This window comes from Entamoeba invadens (assembly GCF_000330505.1).
Source record: "Entamoeba invadens IP1 unplaced genomic scaffold scaff_1105074725591, whole genome shotgun sequence".
Lineage (NCBI taxonomy): Eukaryota > Evosea > Mastigamoebida > Endamoebidae > Entamoeba > Entamoeba invadens.
In genome coordinates, this window is record NW_004191750.1 from 496,851 (window position 1) to 515,760 (window position 18,910).

An 18,910-nucleotide genomic window follows, 5' to 3' on the forward strand; every position below is an offset into this window, starting at 1 on the left:
ACCTTACTTACTTACAATCAAAAATTAATTCTCAAAAAGGAATAATAAATATGATAATTAAAAATAATACAAATATTTACTTGCATAATTTTTTGAGTTGAGTGATTCGTGGGATGTTTTTCGCCTGATAAAGCTTTGCGTTACGGTCTCTTGTGTCTTCGACACTTTTAAAGTACTCTGTGTAGCTCTTTTTTAAGTTTTCCATTGTCCCCAGCTGGACGTCTTTTAATTGGTAAACAATTGGTTCTGTGACTAACGGTTCCACACCAAGTGCCTTTCCTCCCATTTCTGGGATCTCGAGTTTTGTATTTCCTTCCATTACAATCATCCGCTGATTGACATATAAACTCATTTTCGTAAAATCAAATACGAATTTTGAGAACCCCTTTTTTATTTTTTATTGACTATTTTTATTTTGTTTTTTATATATTATAGTATTGTGTATAGTTTATTATATTAATTTTTCACACCTGTGTAAAACTTGGTAAAAAAAAGTGATAAAAAAGTGATTAGCAAGATTCATAAAGATTGCAAAACAACTCACCTGAATTGTCAAAATCAGAAAGAGAACACTTAAGAGGGGGGAAATCCTCTGAAAAGATGGAGCGGTTGTTGTAATTAACAGCACAAATACTGAAACCACTTTTGTATGCACTATAAGCGGGGTTCGGGTTATCCTCAAAGACCACTGCGTCTTGTGGCTTTAGTCCAGGTCCAGCCCTTCTCAAAGCCTCAAAATAAACATCAGGTGCTGGTTTGGGATGTTCGACATCATCGCCTGTTACAATGTCTTTCACTTGTATATCCCACTTGCTCAAATAAGCGCTAATGTGCTCCTTGCGTCCAGAAGACGCAATGACCACTGGAACACCCCTCTCGTTTAAAAGCTGGATAAAGCGGTCCACCCCCTTTATCGGCTCTGTTGAATAAATTGTGGTTTCAGTTTTGTCATTAAAGTATTTTGCGAGCGCTTCCGCAGACGAGAAGGTCGAACCTAAAGAAGGATAGAGAGAATAATATTCTTTGGCCAACGACAACACACTTCGAGTCATTTGCTGAAGGCGGACTTCATGTGGAGTGAGAGGTAGAGAATAGTCAATTTCAAATTGGTCAAAGGTCGCCATCCAAAGATTTTCTGAAAACACTATTGTGCCATCGAAGTCAAAAAGTGCGGCTTTCATCGTCTCATTTTCGAGTTACTCATTTTACGATTTTAAATAAGGAAACAATTCTAATCGGAATAACAACAATACTTTGAAATATTCTATGTTGATTTAAAAAATGGATAAAAACACCGAAATTTGTATGGCTTTATTCAATTTTTGAATCACAAAAGGACAACTGAAAAATACAACAACAAAACATTGTGGTAAAGGGCAACCGAACCATCTTTGTTTATTTGCGGTTGGTTTGGTGTGCTTTCTAACAAAATCATTTGTGTTTGAAATGTTTATTTTTTTTTGATAATGTTTTTTTTTATTATTCTTTTCAAAAAAGTGTGTTTGAAAAGTTATTATTTGCACAAATTATCCTTCTACCACTTATTTTTTATAGTTAAATCCATAAATTTAGACTTCTATTTTTTATAATTATTAATTCATAATTTAATATTTTATTCAATTTATAGTAAAAATTAATTAAAATTGTTATAACAAATACCAAAGAATATTAACTTCCAGTTCGTTTATACACATCAATTACACGCAATTGACTTTATTTTTGTTTTACAATATGATTGGTTAAATTTACCACAGAACCAAAAATTAAATTTATGTTAGTATTTTTATATATTAAATAATTACAAATATAATTGAGTGTTGAAAATAATAATCAACACCCAAATAATTAGCAATACGATCTTACAGAGAACTCCATTTGAATTAGAACGAAAAGTATTAAGATCAAATATAAGTCCTCAATCATCTCTTAAAGGATGAACTTAAAAATTGCAAGAGATGTTCCTCATCACACTTTTGTTCATCACTGTGTATTCTCAGTCCGTTGAGGTCGAGGAGATCAAGTGGTCCACCGGTGCTGCTGGTGAAGTAGTAGCCTCTATGGCCCACAACGAAGAGTCGGATTACAAGTATACGTATGTCTTGCACTACCCGACTTCCTCACAAAATTCGATAAAAATCGACTGCATCCACCCAACATATGAATCTGTATCCATCCAAGTTTCCACGTCCACGCCAGTCCGTCCCGTCATTGCAGCGACGACTAAGAAGCTTTATTTCTTGAACAACGGGAATTTTGAAGTTTACAACATCGAACAGAAGATCCCCGTCGCTGTCGCGTTCCCCGCAAAGTCTTCCACTGATGCAAATTCGCCAATGGATGTCATTGATCGAGAATTTTATACCGGGAAGCGTGAGGTTTATGTAGTTGTATGTCAGAACAAGCACTTAACTGTCTTGAACGAGAGTCTTGACAAAGTGAAAGAATACCCAAATCCATGTGGTGAGTATATCAATTGGGGATATGACTATGTTGCTGTGAAGAACTCTTCGATGATTGATATCTACGGAGTCTCTACTGGTGGAGTTTTAACGTTTTATAAAACGATCACTCTAGCGGATAATACGACGAAGACGTATGCATTTGATGGCATGGTGATGTCTGGCCATGACGTCATATACACTGCTTTGAGTGATGTTGGGAAGATCCAAGTCAACTCTCCGAATAACTACGGATACGCAACGTTCATCAAAGATGTGTGGTTCAATGGAAATCACTCAACGAATTACGTTAAGACGCAGTACGCACAAATGATGTACACGTATGGATCTTTCTTGGCGGTTGGAGTCTTCGGATATACGGAAGCTTCTCGTGAACGTGTTGGTGGTGTGGATCTTTACTTTGACAAGTACTTGACTGGTAACACAAACAGATTTGAAAAGGTCTATTCCTTCAGAGGAAACAGCTCCTATGGATATCGTGGCTACTCCGTTGGAATGGACGACAAGATGTTGTACATTGGAGGAAAGTTAGAGACTCAAACCATTGAAGTGCTTAAAGCCGCTATAGTGGATGTGTCAAATTACACTGCGAAGTATTGTGTTGGGATGAATTGTGAATGCGAGAGTGGGTACTTCTACTCAACTTATTACAAGAAGTGCTTCGCGCAATTAAGACCAAACACGGCTATTATAGTGACGGCGTGCTGCTTTGTCCTGTTTTTCATCATTATCGCTATCGTCGGTGTGTTACTTGCCTATATGATGAAGTCCAAAGAAAAAGAAAGAAATAAAAAAGATGACGACTTTGAGGAAAAGAATGAAGTAATTGTCGAAAGTGAAGAAGAGAAAAAGGGGGAGAAAGACGAATTCATCCCATAACCCAATTTTGCACGCATTTATGGTTTATTATAGTTACTTGTAGTATAATAAGTAGTTTTGTACAGTATGTACTATATTTTTATTATAATATAGTTCGAGAAAGTACATGTAATTCTTAACAAAAATAGAAAAAATAAAAACAAATGTTACCGAAATGAAAGAAAAAAATACAAAGCCATATTTACAAAAAAAATAGTCAATAAGGAAACAATAACAACAATGTTCAAAAAAATGAAAAAAGTGGTTAAATAATTAAATCTATATATTAATTATAATTTAACTATATTTTAATACAGTTATTTTTGAATTGGTTTATTTATTATACTTTATACTATAATTAATCTTTGACTAATTGATCAAAAAAAAAGGAATTTTTTAATGAAATTTTTAATAGAAGAAAGTCACGGCAAAACTAACTGCAAAATAATAACTTTAATAATATTTTTGAACAATTAAATCTAACTTGTTTCGAAATACATTACTTTTTATTGTTTATGGCAACACAATCCAAATCTATCATTTCATTTGTTATATCAATTGGTTCCAAATGTTTTATTCAATAACTTTAGCAATATTAAAAAGACCTTCATGGCTACAATTTTGGGAACGAATTAAAAAATACTCGCAAATTCAGCATATAAGAACAAGACAATTTGTGGGAAAGGGTAATACTTCTATTGCACTTTTTATCAGCAAAAAATTCCTGAATTTGTAGTATTAATTAAGCCAATATATTAATATTGTTTTTTAAAAATCCTTTTGACGAGTATTATTTTTGGAGTACTGAATATGTGAACCTTTTTTGCATTATTACGGTCGTTTTGTTGGTAAATAGCTCAGTTTTCTCAGAGAATTCGCGGGAAATTAATTTTCGATCTTCGCGAAGAAAGTAGAAGATGAAAAAGAAGTTGAATTGTCATTTGGGATTGTTTATAGTAAAACAAATGAGCATTTTAATAATCAAAATAGTTAATTACTGTTACCCCTTCTAAAAAATATGGCATTAATTATAGTTCTTTTCATTTTACCTTTCTTTCGGCATTTCACGCTCTTTGTTTCAAAAAGAAACAATATAAATAACAACCACAATAGTAGACAATTCAATCGTACTATAACGGGATAATTAAATAATAAAAATAAAAATATAATAAGATTACCATAAAACAGCAAGTGTTAAAGGGGTAATCGCAATAAGTCAAACAATCCCTTCAATTTGGATAAATAATTCCCCAAAACGAAGAAGGTTAGAATTCCGGAACAGATAGGACAATCTTGGCCGAGATTGGAGTGGAAAGCGGCATTTAAATTATTGACGAGCATTTTTGGAAATATTTCCAAAAAATTTTTCGACCAAAAAGTGCCCTACTTTTTTTTTGCCGTTTTCCTCTGTCATTTTCGACTGCGTTTTGCAAAAGGAAGCCATTGTATCGTTACACCTTTTAGTTTCACTACAACAAAGTTCATTTTCCAAAAAAGAACAAAAAAACTTGAAAAAAATCAAATGCAGCAACAAAAGCGGTGCTACAACACTCAAACTTCAGACAACGAAACAACTACACTCGAAACACTTCCCCGCGGAATGTCCGATGTCCTCAACGACGAATTTCTTCAAATGCAAACATCTCATTTGTCAAAAAAGATTTTGATGGTTGGAAATGATGGGGTTGGAAAGTCATGTTTTGTTGGTCAATTTTGTGTTTGTCTTCTGTTTTCATCTCTAGTATTTTTTTAGTACATGTACTATACTCATTGCGATACTTGAAAACTATACTCAACTAGTAATAATAATTATTAAAATAGAAAACCAAGAATTAACGTCGAGAACGGAGTTTACAAGGAGAACAAAGACAATCAGATGTGTCAACTGAAACTGGTACATTTTAATGAACTTGAGATGCAACTTCAAATAGTTTGTTAATTATTATTATATATTAAAAAGTGGTATTAAATTTAATAATTAATTATTAAATACTAAATTAATAATAAATTCAATTAAGTACTAAGACATAGTGGGACGTCTGTGGCCGTCAACGGAATTGTATGATGTCGGGAAAATATTATGACAAGACTGATGGGATCTTTTTAATGTATGATGTCACGGACCCCGTCTCGTTTGAGAGCGTGAAGGGATATATGAAAGATATCAAATATCACTCGCCGACAACCGCAACGAAGTTTTTGGTTGGGAACAAAAAGGACTTAGCCGCAAATCAAAATGTCTCGCCACATGAGGCAGAGGAACTTGCGCGGAACGAGGGGTTTATATTTAGAGAAATCTCAACGAAGTCAAAGAGTGAAGTCGATGACTTATTTCAATTAATGATCGAAAAGATCGGAATGAAGGAGGGAGAAAAACAAATTAATGACAGTTTGGAAGAGGTCCCAAAAACTAAAAAGAAACAAAAAAAGGATTGCTGCCTTATTTGTTAAGTCAGCTAAATAGTGTGAATGAGGAAAGAGTGGTGTGATTTGACCGAACTCAATCCAGTACTATATTATTATGATATTTATTATATTTTTAATTATTTTGTGGTTTAATTTTATGTATAGTTTATTTTTACTATTTCGTGTTCTTTGCTTTTATTATTTGTATTACCAAATAAAACGGAATTCTGATAATACAAAAAATCTATATGTTTTATTATTTAATTCCGATATAGAATATAGTAAATATATGGTTTATTAATAGATAATAAACCATTTTAAAACACACAAATCAAAATTGAAATTTTTTTTGAGAAAAAGAAAAAAAGAACTTAAAAATCAATGGTGGACAAATGAGGGTTTGGGAATTACAATTCACAACAAATACAGAGAAATTCTTTTGAAATAATCACCTATTCAGAACAGTTCATTATGTTGTATTACACAATCTGTTGTTTTGATGAAAAGTTTGTTAACATCATTTATTACTAGTTCATTTATTATTAGTTCTAAAGAAACGTCAAATTCTATTTTCACAAACTTCAAATTCAGTGCTTACCAAACTCAATTCGTTTTGGCCATTCTATTAATAAATTCAACACTATATATTTAATAGTATTTATAATTACATAATTATGGTTTTGTTCACAAAACATTTTACAAAATGGAATGATATTAACCAAAAGAATAAAATGCCGAAGAAAGAAGGTTTTGATAAGTCAAAGATTGTTCCAACGTCAAACAAAAACCACATTTGGTTGGTTCTTTTTAAGACCGAGAGATTAGGTGAAACCCCGAAGTTTTGGTGGCACAGTTGAGATGACAAAATGAGTGAAAAACGAGAAACAAGACCACAGAAAAGAAGAAAAAAAGAACGGAAAATAATACAAACCCAATGGAAAGCAACGAGAACAAACAAACCGCCTCACTCAAAGAACTGAAGAGATGCTCGAAAAGTTTTGAAGCAATGCAACAAGCGTTTGTGTTGGCTTTGTTGAACATCAACGGTGTTGGGTTCAAGGTCAAAAGACCGGAACGACGATCTCAGAAAACACTCCAACTTTTTCTCATTGAAGAACTCAAGACGCCTATGGACGGCGCGATTCCCTTCGAAAAAGAATTGGACGCTTTTTGCTCGTCGTTTGTCGTCAAGGAACTTAAAGAGTCAAACTATACACACCTCACACCATCCGACGTCGATTCAATTGCGTCTATTACCAGAGCCGCCGTTGATGGTATCTCACTGGAAAGGCTGAAGCAAATAAAACGACACAGAGACGCCAACAAAACTGCGACCTCGTTCAACTGGATAATGGAAAGGTGTGAACAACTGGGATACGAGTTCAAAAAGAGATCAACTAAACCAGCAAAATATACAAAGAAAATGAACAAAATATGTGCGGTGGGTGGGAAAACAACGATGACGCTTGTCGAAATTTCTGAGATCGGAAAAAGAATCAACGAACTTGTCTATCAACGATTTGATAAAGCGAGTGCTGTTGTGGAAGTCAAAGGAAACGATGAAGACGTATCGAAGATTGTCAAGGAAGTCTGTGACAAACTTGTGAATCGAGGGAGCGTTGCCACCGATAACAATTATATAATTAACGATTTGTCCATTAACGAAAATTCAAACGAACACAAAAGCGAAGTGGCTGCCCCAGCACTACCAGTTGGGGTTGAAATGTTTCAAAAAGTCGACGACATGAAGATCGAGGTCATCAGTCCACACAACGAACTGGAGAAAGACCAAAAAGGCGTCAAACCCACCAAAAACGATCAACCGTTTCCGTCGGGCGATATTGGAACGTTGTTCCCATCAGGCGTTTATACAGACGCTTTTCTGACTCCAAAAAGCTCCGTCCCAGAACAAAAAGAGCAAAACTTGGTTGAACAGAATGTTTTACATCAATGTTTTACACCAAACTATGTTATAGTTCCACAAGAAGATGAAAACAATCAAGTTTTTTCTGAAATCAAGAAAGAGCAAAATTTAGATGAAAGATTTCTCCCGCAAACCGTTTACGAAACGTTTGTCCAACAACCAACTTGTTGTGGCGAGAACAAACAGCCGTTTTTCATGAAAGACAGTAGCTATTATGATGATGAAATGTGTTCGTACAACAGCTTTGTCTCCCAAAACACCCCCTTCGGTTATTGAAGACCACACACATGTTGTCTTCATGTTTTTACTTCTACATATTATTATTATATCAACAATTAACAGCTTTGATTGTCAATAATTTGTTTATTTTTTGAATTATTAGTTATTTATTTCTTATTCTATTTCTTAACTTAAAACACAAAAACTATTTAATACACCACTTTCTAAAAATCATTGAACACACCAAAACAGTCGTCAGGTACAAGAATCTGTTCCTCAAGTCTCTTACACCCTTTAAAGCAATTTCTTCCAAAGTTGACAAGCTTTGGCGGCAATATCAAAAACTCGAGGTTTGAGCAGAACTGAAAAGACCCATCTTCAATACTCCTTAACGTCTTTGGCAAGTCTATCTCAACCAGACTCTTGCAGTTATAAAATGCGTTCTTCTCGATTGTTTCAAGCCGCTTCGGTAGTGTGACGTTGTCGAGACTTGTACAGCTGAAAAAGCAATTCTCTGACACTTTCACGACGTTTTCTCCAACACACACATTATTCAGTTTCTCGCAGTTTTCAAAGCAATTTTCGCCAAGGCTTTCGATGTGCTCAAGTCCGACGACGTTCTCCAATTGATGACAATCCATGAAACACATCTTTGGTACTCTTTTCAAGTTATTCCCAAACGAGACGTTCTTCAACGTCTCGCAATTCGAAAAACACGACTCACCGACGTCACTCACGGACTTTGGCAATTCCAAGTATTCAAGTGTTGTGCATTTCGAAAAACAGTATTCCCCAATTTTCATCAAACCATCGGGAAGATGGACTTTTTGAAGGTGGTCACACCCCTCAAAACAACTTTTTGGGAGCACTTGAATGAAGGAAGAAATGTCGACCACTGTCAACTTTTTGCAGTTCAAAAATGCGAAACTGCCAAGCTCTGTCAAGAGGGAAGGCAGCTTTGGAAATTCAAGTTGTTGGCAGTCGTTGAAACACTCGTTGCCGATTTTCTTGATGGAGTCTGTCATTGTGATTTTGGAAAGTGTTGCACATCCTTTGAAACACATATCGTCCAACGTTGTGACACTTTGTGGGATGTTAATCTTCCGCAACCTTTCACACCCCTCAAACGCCATCTTCGACACCGTCCGGACACGTGTTGGGATACAAATTTTCTCCACGTCTTTTCTCATGTAAAACGTCTTCTCGCCGATTGTGTTGACCTCCACGGGGATTTTTGGTCCATAGAATTCGACATAGCCCGCGTTGATCTGCAAATTGAGGAAGATGTTTTTTTCAGAGAGTCTTTGAGCCTTTGACAGTTGACAAGGAAACGTCCAAACAAATGTTTTCGCGTTTGGGATGCGTAGGTCTGTGGGTGATGTTAGGTATTGTACCGTCGCGTTTTTAAAGAGTTTTGAAGCCCTAATAGGGTTATACGTGAATCGGTCGATAATTCCTGAACATCTGTTGTTGATTTGTGTGAACGTGAGATAGTCATGTTCTGTTTTAAAGTACTTTGATATCTCGAACAAAACGTCTTCAGTGAACTGTTTTGCTGTTGTTCTCTTCTTGAAGATATAAACAAATTTCTTCTTTTGTGTTGATGATGATGAAAGAGGAGGTTGTGAATATAGAGATGATACCGAAGGGTTACTTTGAATACTTTCTCTGATAAGTTCTTCTTCTTCTGTGTCGATAGATTCGGAATATGATTCATCTTGTTCTTTCTCCTCTGACATCGAATTCTGTTCTTTCCTATCGTCGTCATATGAATATTCTTCCCTCATAGGTGGAGGTGGTGCAAGAGTTAAAATAGTGTTTCCTTTGTCTGTACTTTTCATTCACTAGTTATTTTGAAAAGGTATTTTCTAGTTTTGTATCTTTTCCTTTCATTTCCTTCAAAAGAAATTTTGTGCCACTTTTGTCCTCATATTTCGGGTCTCATCCACTTTCTATTGAAAAAGAGAAAATGTCACAATTTCTTTTTGTAAAAGTGCAAAAAAGAATGAAAAAGGGGTTTCCAAAATTCAGAGACAGAAAAGAAGAAAACGCGGAGACACAACAAACAGAGCATTCAATCAGAAATTGCAAGGCTGGAAAACATTCATTCCGTCCCAGGCTGTAGTTGCGACAACACCTTTTATTTGTTGGTGCCAATGTGCTTCTTTAATATTTTTCTGTCCTTGGTGTAAGAACATCAATTGAGCGGGGATCTTTTCTTCTTGGACGTGATACTTCTCTGCCGCCTCTTTATCTGCTTCCATAGAGATATCCCAAAAAGAGACGGTGTCATCTTCGCTACTAGCCATGAACGAAGTTTCGTCGTGAGGACACCACTCGACTGACGTGATAGCTTTTTTATGCCAATCAAAGGTCGCAATAGGGAAATCAAATGTACGGAAATCCCACACTTTCAACTCACCATTGTCTGCTCCTGAGACTACTTGGAATGTATTCAACTTATTCCAATTGATCACATTCACATCACTCCCATGCGCTTTAATACTTTTAACACATCTTTCTTTACTACGAGCATCCCACAACCGTATCGTTTGATCACATGAACAACTTAAGAACACGTCCGCTTCATTCGGTGACCACTGTAAGTCTTCAACCGACTTTTTATGCCCTAAATACGATTCTGGTGACCCTCTCCATTCACTCCCATCATATTCCCATAATGAAAGTCGTCCATTCAGACATCCACTGATCAAACGACCTTCTACTACAGAAGACCAGTCTAACGCAAACCCTTCGCATTGTTGGTGTAACACCGACTTCACCTCTTTCCCTTTCACCGAAATGCCCCCTTCTACTCCTTCAAAATGGGCAGTCATATCATAGACATAGATGTTCCCATTATCTCCCCATAACGCAGCATACCCGGGCTTTTGTTTTAATGTACGGACTCTATTCACATTAGCTGGAAATTTGGCTTCAGAAGAGACCAAAACGGGGTCACTATACGGACAGCTTTGTTCTATTTTTGGTTTCAGTTCATTGTTTTCAGAGTCCTCGTCCTCCGACTCTTCGTCTTCGTTAGTGTAACACATCGATGAAACTTTGACTAAAGACACTTTATTCGATATCCCAGTTTCCACTTGAGACCCAGTGATGAAATATAAAGTGTGTGGCGGTTGTTCTCTCAATGCTCCGAGGGTGTCCGGTACAAAATCAAATGACATGCACGACCATTCCAATGACAGCGTGTGAAGCATTTTATAAGCCCCACCAGACACTTCAAGTTCTTCATTAGGTTCTGCCATACTTTGTCCTGGGATGAACGCTTCTGTGACTACTTTGACCTTTTCTTCGGGGTCTTCAATCACGTCTTTAGTTCCAGTAACCCGTCCTGTTTCCCCGTCGTCTTCTTCCATATCTTTATTCTCTTCTACAATTTCCTCTTCTTCTTGTAAGTCTCCCTCCTCTTGGTTCAACTCGTCTTCATCAAATACATCATCGTCAGAGTCCTCTTCCATCGGTGCTCCTCTTTCGGGTTTAAACACTTGCTTTGGGTTAATGAAGTGCTTGCTCATGTTCACTCGTCCAGCTTTGCGTTGCTTCTTCGATTGTTTGTCCATCTTTTAGGGTTATTAGTTCGGTCTCTCGTTAAATCCTCTTCATTTGTTCTTTCACATCAAATTATACTTTTTTAATACTTTTATTAATAATACTAATAATGGATTTTACTCAGAAATTCTATTTTAAGTTTGTTAAAATGACATATTCTATATTTTTTAAAAAAAGAAACTATATTATTTTCTATAAATAATAATAAGGGTTTGAAGAGTAACATAAAAGACCAAAGCAACCTCGTTACATTCCTAACTTTCTTCTATTCCAGTGTCTTCTTTTGAAGTTGTAATTCATTGTGTTTCCTGTTTTCATTCTGTAAAACTGTGGGACACCTTTATTTTGTTTGATCTTCTTGCCCAACTTGATTTTATATGAGAAACCCTTGTGGCCAGTCTACTCGTCAATTTTTCTGTCGACCCAACAAACACCATCAACAAACCATACTCAACCAAATGTGTTTTGTTAGTACTTTTATTGAGTTCATTCCATGTTTGGTTATTAATAGTTGATTAATAGTTATTTTTATTATATTAAAAGTATAACCCTTTTATAATAAATAATTAAATTCAAATTATATTTCTTAATAAAATTACTACAAATTAATAACTTCAAAATTTACAAAAAAAATTATTCAAATTCAGGGAATTTGCTGTGTATAAGCGCTTTGAGTCTTTTAAACTGGTCTCTATCGTCTCCGTAAGGTGTAAAGAAGTCAATACGTTGAACAAGCTTTTCGATGTTTTTGTTCATAATTTCGGACTTGATGAGCTTTGAACTCACTATTGTACTCAACGCGAAGAAGTCAATAAACACTTGTGACACGAACACAACCATTCTCTGGTGGGTTCCAAAATGCTTGCTAGATATACATAACACAAAAAATTGGTATATAATACTATCGAGCTGTAACAGGTCTGGGAATGTGTTGTATCTTTGAAGAATGGTTGACAACACATACAAAGCAGCGAACTCACAATCCGTCTTTGCTTTAATTGATTCTTGTGTTTCGTCGCACTCTGACGACATGAGATCAAACGCGAGTTTTAATATGTGTGGAACATATACATTGATACCCGCAGCGCACTTTCGAAGTAAATCCCCTATTACACTTGCCAACTCTATCTTCTGAGCAATGGTGTACTCGTCTCCTCTCACAACTTTCATAATTTGGTCAACGATAAACACGTAGTCTTCGTTGTTGTATTGTGTTGAATTCGTCGCAATGTCGTCGACAAGGTCCATCAAAAAGACAAAAACACTTGGATTTGAACAATTCGCCAACCACTGTTTGACGTTCTTCATCAGTACGGGGTAATAATTGTCTATTTCTCCATAAAGGAGCCCACATAAACTTCCCAATAACATAAATGCCTGCTCTGGCGACGCGTTTGCGCTTCTGAACGCAATTTCAAACGTCGCATTTAACACTTCTTTGTTTTGAATGAATAGTTTGTTACACGTCAACACACAATTTTCAATAAGAACAAGTGTACTTCCAATCAGCTCCATTTTGAACAAATTCGTGTTCAAACAATTCTTGTACAGCAACCCAAGGACATTCCAAGCTACATAATACGATTCATACCCCCTCACAACGTTCGCAGCTGATGTCAAAAATTGATTCGCCAAAAACGCGTTGTTGCTTTTCAGTGCGCCACCAATGAACATTTCCATTAAAGCCTTCACCGATTGTTCCTCAAACGCGTGATCTGTGAACGTTTCCGTGTCGTTAAGACGACTGAAAAACCTAATAGCTGCTATCTTGACCACATCGAATTGGTCTTCAATCATACTCACAATCTTATTGGCAATATCTTTCGCCTCAGCTTTAAAGAAGTCCGGATAGAGTGTCAGCGCCTTTGCGATGGCATACACAGCTGTTGCTCTATTAATTGGTATCGGGTCATTCAACAAATTAAATATGTGTTTGATATGTTCCTTCACAATGCTTTGTTTCTCGTCAATTTTGACCAACATACTGGCAAACACACTCATCGCCTGGAATCGAAGTCTCCAGTCTTGATTCATATACGCACCACAAATGGTAGTCGAAAGATCTTCCAACGGTGCTGTTCCAACAACGGAAACCATCGCATTAAGCGCATCTTGCGCCAAAAAGCAGAGTTCGTTGGAATCAATTTCTTCGGTCTGTGATTGTACCATACCGACAAGTTGGATCAATGAACTCTGAACCACTGGGAACACTTTCACTGTTACGTCACCGGTATCCACTTCGGTTTTAAAATGAGTGTCCTCAAACACCGCGACATTCTGCCAAAACGTCATCACCTGATGATTAGTTATCAACAACTAAAATATTTAATTAATAAACCATGATATTTGATTTCTCAATCTCAAATAATCAATAATGTCATTTTGTGATCGATGAAACAAAAAACAAACAGTTTTTTGGAGCTCAATGATATCGTCATTTCCATTCGATGGAGTGGCCAAAATCGCGTTTGAAATGATTGCAAGTTCATGCTGGATCTCGAAAACATACTCAATATTAAGTTCTTCAAAAACGGCAAGAGCCTGGAAACCACTCATTTTGATGAGATTATTTTGATGTTGAACTGCTGTCAAAAGAAATTTCTCAATTTGTCCACGGTAGTTAAAATCTTTCATAATGTCCTTAAAGCAAACTAAATTTTCGAAAACTTTGATGACGGACGGAACGAAGTTGAGATTTTGATTGACGAGATTGAGAGACGCCATAAAGATCGCATTGATAAAGGGAGAAATAACGGAAAATGACGAGTCTTCCAAAATTGCAACCACGGCCTTTAACTTTGCCATGGTGATGTCAGAGAGCAAAAAAGTCATCAAATCAGGCCATTTGTTTAAAGGTAAGTCGATGATTGCAATGTTCGAGACGATGTTTGCTCCAAGGTTTTGCATCTCTGGGTTCGGGTCCAAAAGAAGTTTGAAAATTGCGCCGTGTGTGTTCAACCGCGTCTGATCATCGATTTCACGCCACTTCTGGGCCATTGCCTCGTTTGTTTTGCCACGGCCTTTGAACATGTTTTTGAAAAGAATTCCCGCCATCATGCGGACATCAGTGTTTAAGTTTTGCGCCAATAGAACTTGTAACAACATGACAATGAACTGCTCAACGTTTTGTTGTTTTGCAGCCTCAAGGCATCTCTCCGCCTCAGCGCGCAACGCGGGGTTCATAGCCGATGTTAAAAGCTGGACAAGCTGTTCCATGATTGATTTTTTAAGTTTTCAATTTACTGTATTAAATCGCTGAGGTTTTTCAGAAAAAAAATGAATGGTTTATTACAAGGTTTAGTAAATAATTTTCGAATTTATTTGGTTGTAGGAAATCCAATATATTTTTTTGAAAAATTATTTATATAGTTTTTGAAACTATATTAATACAAATCTTTTTAAAGTGGAAATAATTATACTTTATTGTGTTATTCAAAATTATTAATATTTGTGGATAATTCATTAATATAATTTATTTGATTTTTTATAAAATAAAATTAATTTAAATATAAAAACTCAAAAAAAAGAAATAGTAAAAATATATACATTTTTTAGTTTTCTTGTCGAAAAATAGCCGAAACAGTGATTGTGTGATTGATTGAATGACAACAGAGTGTGGAATAAAGGCACAAATAAGGCACCCAAAACAAGGAAATTTCAACGTGAAAATGGGGTGCTCGACTTTCTGCCTGATTGTTGTTGCGATTTTCATTCCACCACTTGCCGTTCTTTTAAAGAAGGGGTGTGGCTGTGACTTCCTTATTAACCTTGTCCTGACAATTTTGCTTTACCTCCCAGGTCTTATCCACGCTATCATTGTGATCACATAAGCAAAACTAAGTGACTTGTGTTATTCTCTACCTTATTTCTAACAAGATTTTTTAGAGGTCTTCACCGTTTTTTTCAAAACCAAACAAGCGGGAATGCTGTTTTTGTTTGTATTTGTACCAAAAAGGTTGTTTTTCTGTTATTTTATCAACCAACCACCATTTATTATATATTTCTAATATTTAAAATTACAATTTTATTATTCAGAATTCTAAATAACAAAAGACGCAAATTTGTTGACACAAAATAGTAATAGTAACAACCATGCCTAACAAGCTTTGCCCAGAAACAGATTTGATATCAAAATGACCACAAAATTTGGCTAAGGCAACAGTAAAGCCCTGAAACTTTAATTTAAAGTTAATGGGTGAGTTAATCCGATCACAGCCAGTATCGTACGGACAGTTGATAGTCCCGATGAGTGTCGCTGAGGACACCATTCAATTAATAGGTGAGTTAAACTGTGTTCAGTTTGTTGACTTGAACAGCACGGAGCTAACCTTTAACCGTCGTTTTTGCAATGAGTTAAAGCGCTGTGATGAGTTAGAGCGCAAGATGCGATACTTCAACGAGATGATAACAAAAGAAGAATCTCGGGAGGACATGGGTGGTCTGAAGTTTCAGCGCAAGTCGGAGATCTATGACGCCGACAAAGAGTCCACCGAGAATTTAGAGTTACGGTTAGAGTCTTTAGAAAAGGATTTGAAGCAGATTGAGACTGACTGTGCTGCAACAGAGAATGACTTAGAGAAGATAGAAGAAGGACTTTTAGTATCGAACAACATCGATTCATTGTTTGAAAACATGGACGATGTCAATGTAGGTGGATTGAAGTATGTCATAGGAGTTATAGAGAAGTCCAAATATGACTCTGTCCAACGACTTATATGGCGAATCTCTCGAGGACTTGTTTTGATAAAGTCGAAAGATTTATCCGACAACTCGCATTTGCGAAACTTCTTAGTCTTATTCCAAGGCGATGATTTAGAAATCAAAATCAACAAGTCGTGTCAATCGTTAGGTGTTCGGTTGTACACTAGAGTTCCTATCGACCAACAAGAACGTCGAAATTTTGTCGAAGAGGCTTTGAGTAACAAGCAACAGTTGTCCTCAGTCTTTGAGAGTTCGACAAAACAAAAGCGAGAGATGTTAAAGAAAGTGGCGATTAAGTTAGAAGATTGGAAAGAGACGGTGACTCGCGAGAAGTTGATCTTCTTCACATTAAATATGTTTAAAGTCGAGAAGGGACAGACATTGATTGGAGAGTGTTGGTATCCCTCTGCCCGATTTGATGATATCATCCAGAAGCTTGGGCAGTTGGATCAAAGTAACATGTCACCTATTTTATCACCAATTGCTCCTCCACCTCGAGCTGTCATTCCAACATACACTAAGAACAATTCATTCACACAAACATTTCAAGATCTAACGGATTCATATGGTACACCACGATATGGGGAGATCAATACCGCGTGGTTGAATATAGTAACATTCCCATGGCTCTTTGGTGTGATGTTTTCTGATGCTGGCCATGGCTTATTCATCTTCTTGTTAGGCTTAGCCTTCATCATCTTTGCGAAGAAGTTACAAGGGAAAGAGATGAATGATATCTTTGTGATGTTATTTGATGCGCGATACTTATTATTACTGATGGGGTGTTATGCGATGTATTGTGGCTGTGTCTTCAATGAGTTCTTTGGGTTTTCAATTGACTTATTTGGGACTGGTTGGGATGTCCGTAATGAAGAGAAGAAGGTATATGAGCGATCTGATAGTGGGAAGATCTATTACTTTGGTGTTGATCCCATTTGGAAAGCTTCGAACAATGAGTTGTACTATGTGAATTCCTTAAAGATGAAATTGTCGATCTTAATTGGTGTCTTCCACATGATCTTTGGTATTATATTATCAGTCTTTAATTATATTCATGCGAAGAAATTGATCAATGTCTGGTTCCATTGGATTCCAGAGATGATCTTTATGGTGTGTTCCTTCGGCTATTTATGTTTCTTAATCATCTTCAAGTGGTGTGCCCCTGTTCAAGAAGGTGCTCCGATGTTAACAAATGTGTTCTTAGAGATGTTCCAGAACTTTGGTGTTGTTACTGAAGCCAATAAGATATACAGTGGACAAGCTATAATCGAGCCGATATTATTAGCTCTAGTAGTTGTTTCTATACTTATAATGTTCATCCCAAAGCCAATCATCCTTTACATGCGACTTAGAAAGCAACAGAAAGCGCATATAGAGAACAAACCATTACTTAATGACAATCCAAATTCGACAAATACCGTCGATGAAGTCCCGATGGTAGATGAGAGTGTCATTCCACAAGTTGCTGATGAGTCTGATGGGTTAATTAGTGATGGAAAAGATATGAAGAAGGAAGATGTCGAAGAAGAGGACAATGAAGAAGGAAATTCGTTAATGGAGATCATCATTTTCAATTCAATTCATGGCATCGAATTCATTCTTGGCTGTATTTCAAATACAGCTTCTTATTTAAGACTTTGGGCTTTGTCACTTGCACACGCAGAACTGAGTTCTGTCTTCCTTGAGAATGTGTTCTATTTGTTACTCGAAATGAAGATTTGCGTCACCATTTTCGTCGGATTTGGCGCTTGGGCTATGATCACGTTGGCCATTTTGATCGGGATGGAATCCCTCTCCGCCTTCTTACACACACTCAGATTACATTGGATCGAATTCCAGAATAAGTTCTACGTCGGTGACGGTGTCGCGTTCATGCCACTTAAGTTGGAGCCGAGAAAGACCTTCTTCGATAAGGTCGACTACACTGAACAGAAGTAAACTCTAACTCACTTCTACTATTTGTTATTGGTTCTTTTATTAGTATTGCATAGTTTTACAGTTCAAATAAAATAATTCTTTTATAGTTTATACTACTATTAATTATTTGTTTCTTATTGTTAATAATAATTAATACTTTAAATTAATAGTATAATTGTGTACGTCTAGTTAATTTTAATAATAAAAAGAACCAGATTAAATTATACAAATATTAGTCTTCTTGATCCAAGCCGTAGTCATCGTATAACTCATGGATCGTCTTTCCCTCAAGTTGACCAAGTTTTCCTAAAAGCATTTGTCCGACGTCTTTTGTGTCGTTGTACAAGTGGACCTTTTCCAATGAGTTCTTGCTTGTCTTCTCAAAATCGGAAATTTTTGCAGAACTTTCGAAAAACGATTTGTTGAGTTCAATAATCTCAGCTTTCATTTTGTCAATCTCGCTCTGTGCTGGAACGACGCGAGAGTAGTAAAACTCTTCGTCTGAAATTTTCTTTTTTCTTTCTGTGATTTTTTTATTATAAAAGTGTGATTGAGTAAATGAAACAAGACAAACGAAGTAATTCCCTCTGTGCCTAAATGGCTTAGAATTGTTATGACCTTTTCTTTATCCAATTCTGTTGCTGTAATTATTTCACTCACAGTCGATGGTGATTTCTCAAGCACCCTAAGCACTTTTAACACGTCCGTCATCAGTGTTTGGTAAATTAGAGTTCTAGTTTATTTTAACTATAATTATAAATGACTATTTCAAAACAAAATATAGTATATTTAATTATAATTTTATAATAACAAACAAACTAAAAAAATAGTAAAAAAAACTAAAAATATATCAACA

At 36.1% G+C, this 18,910-nt stretch overlaps 9 protein-coding genes across 9 annotated transcripts; 4 read left to right on the forward strand and 5 right to left on the reverse strand.

The window, feature by feature from the left end:
- Positions 1–509: 509 nt before the first annotated feature.
- On the reverse strand, positions 510–1,181 carry EIN_172630 (2-deoxyglucose-6-phosphate phosphatase, putative; the record flags this gene model as incomplete). The annotated part of the gene is made up of 1 exon (XM_004183916.1): positions 510–1,181. The coding sequence occupies one exon, from the start codon at positions 1,179–1,181 to the stop codon at positions 510–512; it is 672 nt and encodes a 223-aa protein (XP_004183964.1).
- A 774-nt stretch (positions 1,182–1,955) lies between these two features.
- Positions 1,956–3,338, forward strand: EIN_172640 (hypothetical protein; the record flags this gene model as incomplete). The annotated part of the gene is made up of 1 exon (XM_004183917.1): positions 1,956–3,338. The coding sequence occupies one exon, from the start codon at positions 1,956–1,958 to the stop codon at positions 3,336–3,338; it is 1,383 nt and encodes a 460-aa protein (XP_004183965.1).
- Positions 3,339–4,839: 1,501 nt separating this feature from the next.
- On the forward strand, positions 4,840–5,768 carry EIN_172650 (hypothetical protein; the record flags this gene model as incomplete). The annotated part of the gene is made up of 3 exons (XM_004183918.1): positions 4,840–5,034; positions 5,161–5,247; positions 5,349–5,768. The coding sequence occupies 3 exons, from the start codon at positions 4,840–4,842 to the stop codon at positions 5,766–5,768; spliced, it is 702 nt and encodes a 233-aa protein (XP_004183966.1).
- An 889-nt stretch (positions 5,769–6,657) lies between these two features.
- On the forward strand, positions 6,658–7,856 carry EIN_172660 (hypothetical protein; the record flags this gene model as incomplete). Its single annotated transcript, XM_004183919.1, has 2 exons — positions 6,658–7,725; positions 7,767–7,856. The coding sequence occupies 2 exons, from the start codon at positions 6,658–6,660 to the stop codon at positions 7,854–7,856; spliced, it is 1,158 nt and encodes a 385-aa protein (XP_004183967.1).
- Positions 7,857–8,090: 234 nt separating this feature from the next.
- EIN_172670 (hypothetical protein) lies at positions 8,091–9,707 on the reverse strand (the record flags this gene model as incomplete). Its single annotated transcript, XM_004183920.1, has 1 exon — positions 8,091–9,707. The coding sequence occupies one exon, from the start codon at positions 9,705–9,707 to the stop codon at positions 8,091–8,093; it is 1,617 nt and encodes a 538-aa protein (XP_004183968.1).
- A 237-nt stretch (positions 9,708–9,944) lies between these two features.
- Positions 9,945–11,447, reverse strand: EIN_172680 (glutamate-rich WD repeat-containing protein, putative; the record flags this gene model as incomplete). The annotated part of the gene is made up of 1 exon (XM_004183921.1): positions 9,945–11,447. The coding sequence occupies one exon, from the start codon at positions 11,445–11,447 to the stop codon at positions 9,945–9,947; it is 1,503 nt and encodes a 500-aa protein (XP_004183969.1).
- A 622-nt stretch (positions 11,448–12,069) lies between these two features.
- EIN_172690 (hypothetical protein) lies at positions 12,070–14,652 on the reverse strand (the record flags this gene model as incomplete). The annotated part of the gene is made up of 2 exons (XM_004183922.1): positions 12,070–13,731; positions 13,846–14,652. The coding sequence occupies 2 exons, from the start codon at positions 14,650–14,652 to the stop codon at positions 12,070–12,072; spliced, it is 2,469 nt and encodes an 822-aa protein (XP_004183970.1).
- A 975-nt stretch (positions 14,653–15,627) lies between these two features.
- On the forward strand, positions 15,628–18,075 carry EIN_172700 (vacuolar ATP synthase 98 kDa subunit, putative; the record flags this gene model as incomplete). The annotated part of the gene is made up of 1 exon (XM_004183923.1): positions 15,628–18,075. The coding sequence occupies one exon, from the start codon at positions 15,628–15,630 to the stop codon at positions 18,073–18,075; it is 2,448 nt and encodes an 815-aa protein (XP_004183971.1).
- Positions 18,076–18,286: 211 nt separating this feature from the next.
- EIN_172710 (hypothetical protein) lies at positions 18,287–18,765 on the reverse strand (the record flags this gene model as incomplete). Its single annotated transcript, XM_004183924.1, has 2 exons — positions 18,287–18,572; positions 18,629–18,765. The coding sequence occupies 2 exons, from the start codon at positions 18,763–18,765 to the stop codon at positions 18,287–18,289; spliced, it is 423 nt and encodes a 140-aa protein (XP_004183972.1).
- Positions 18,766–18,910: the final 145 nt, after the last annotated feature.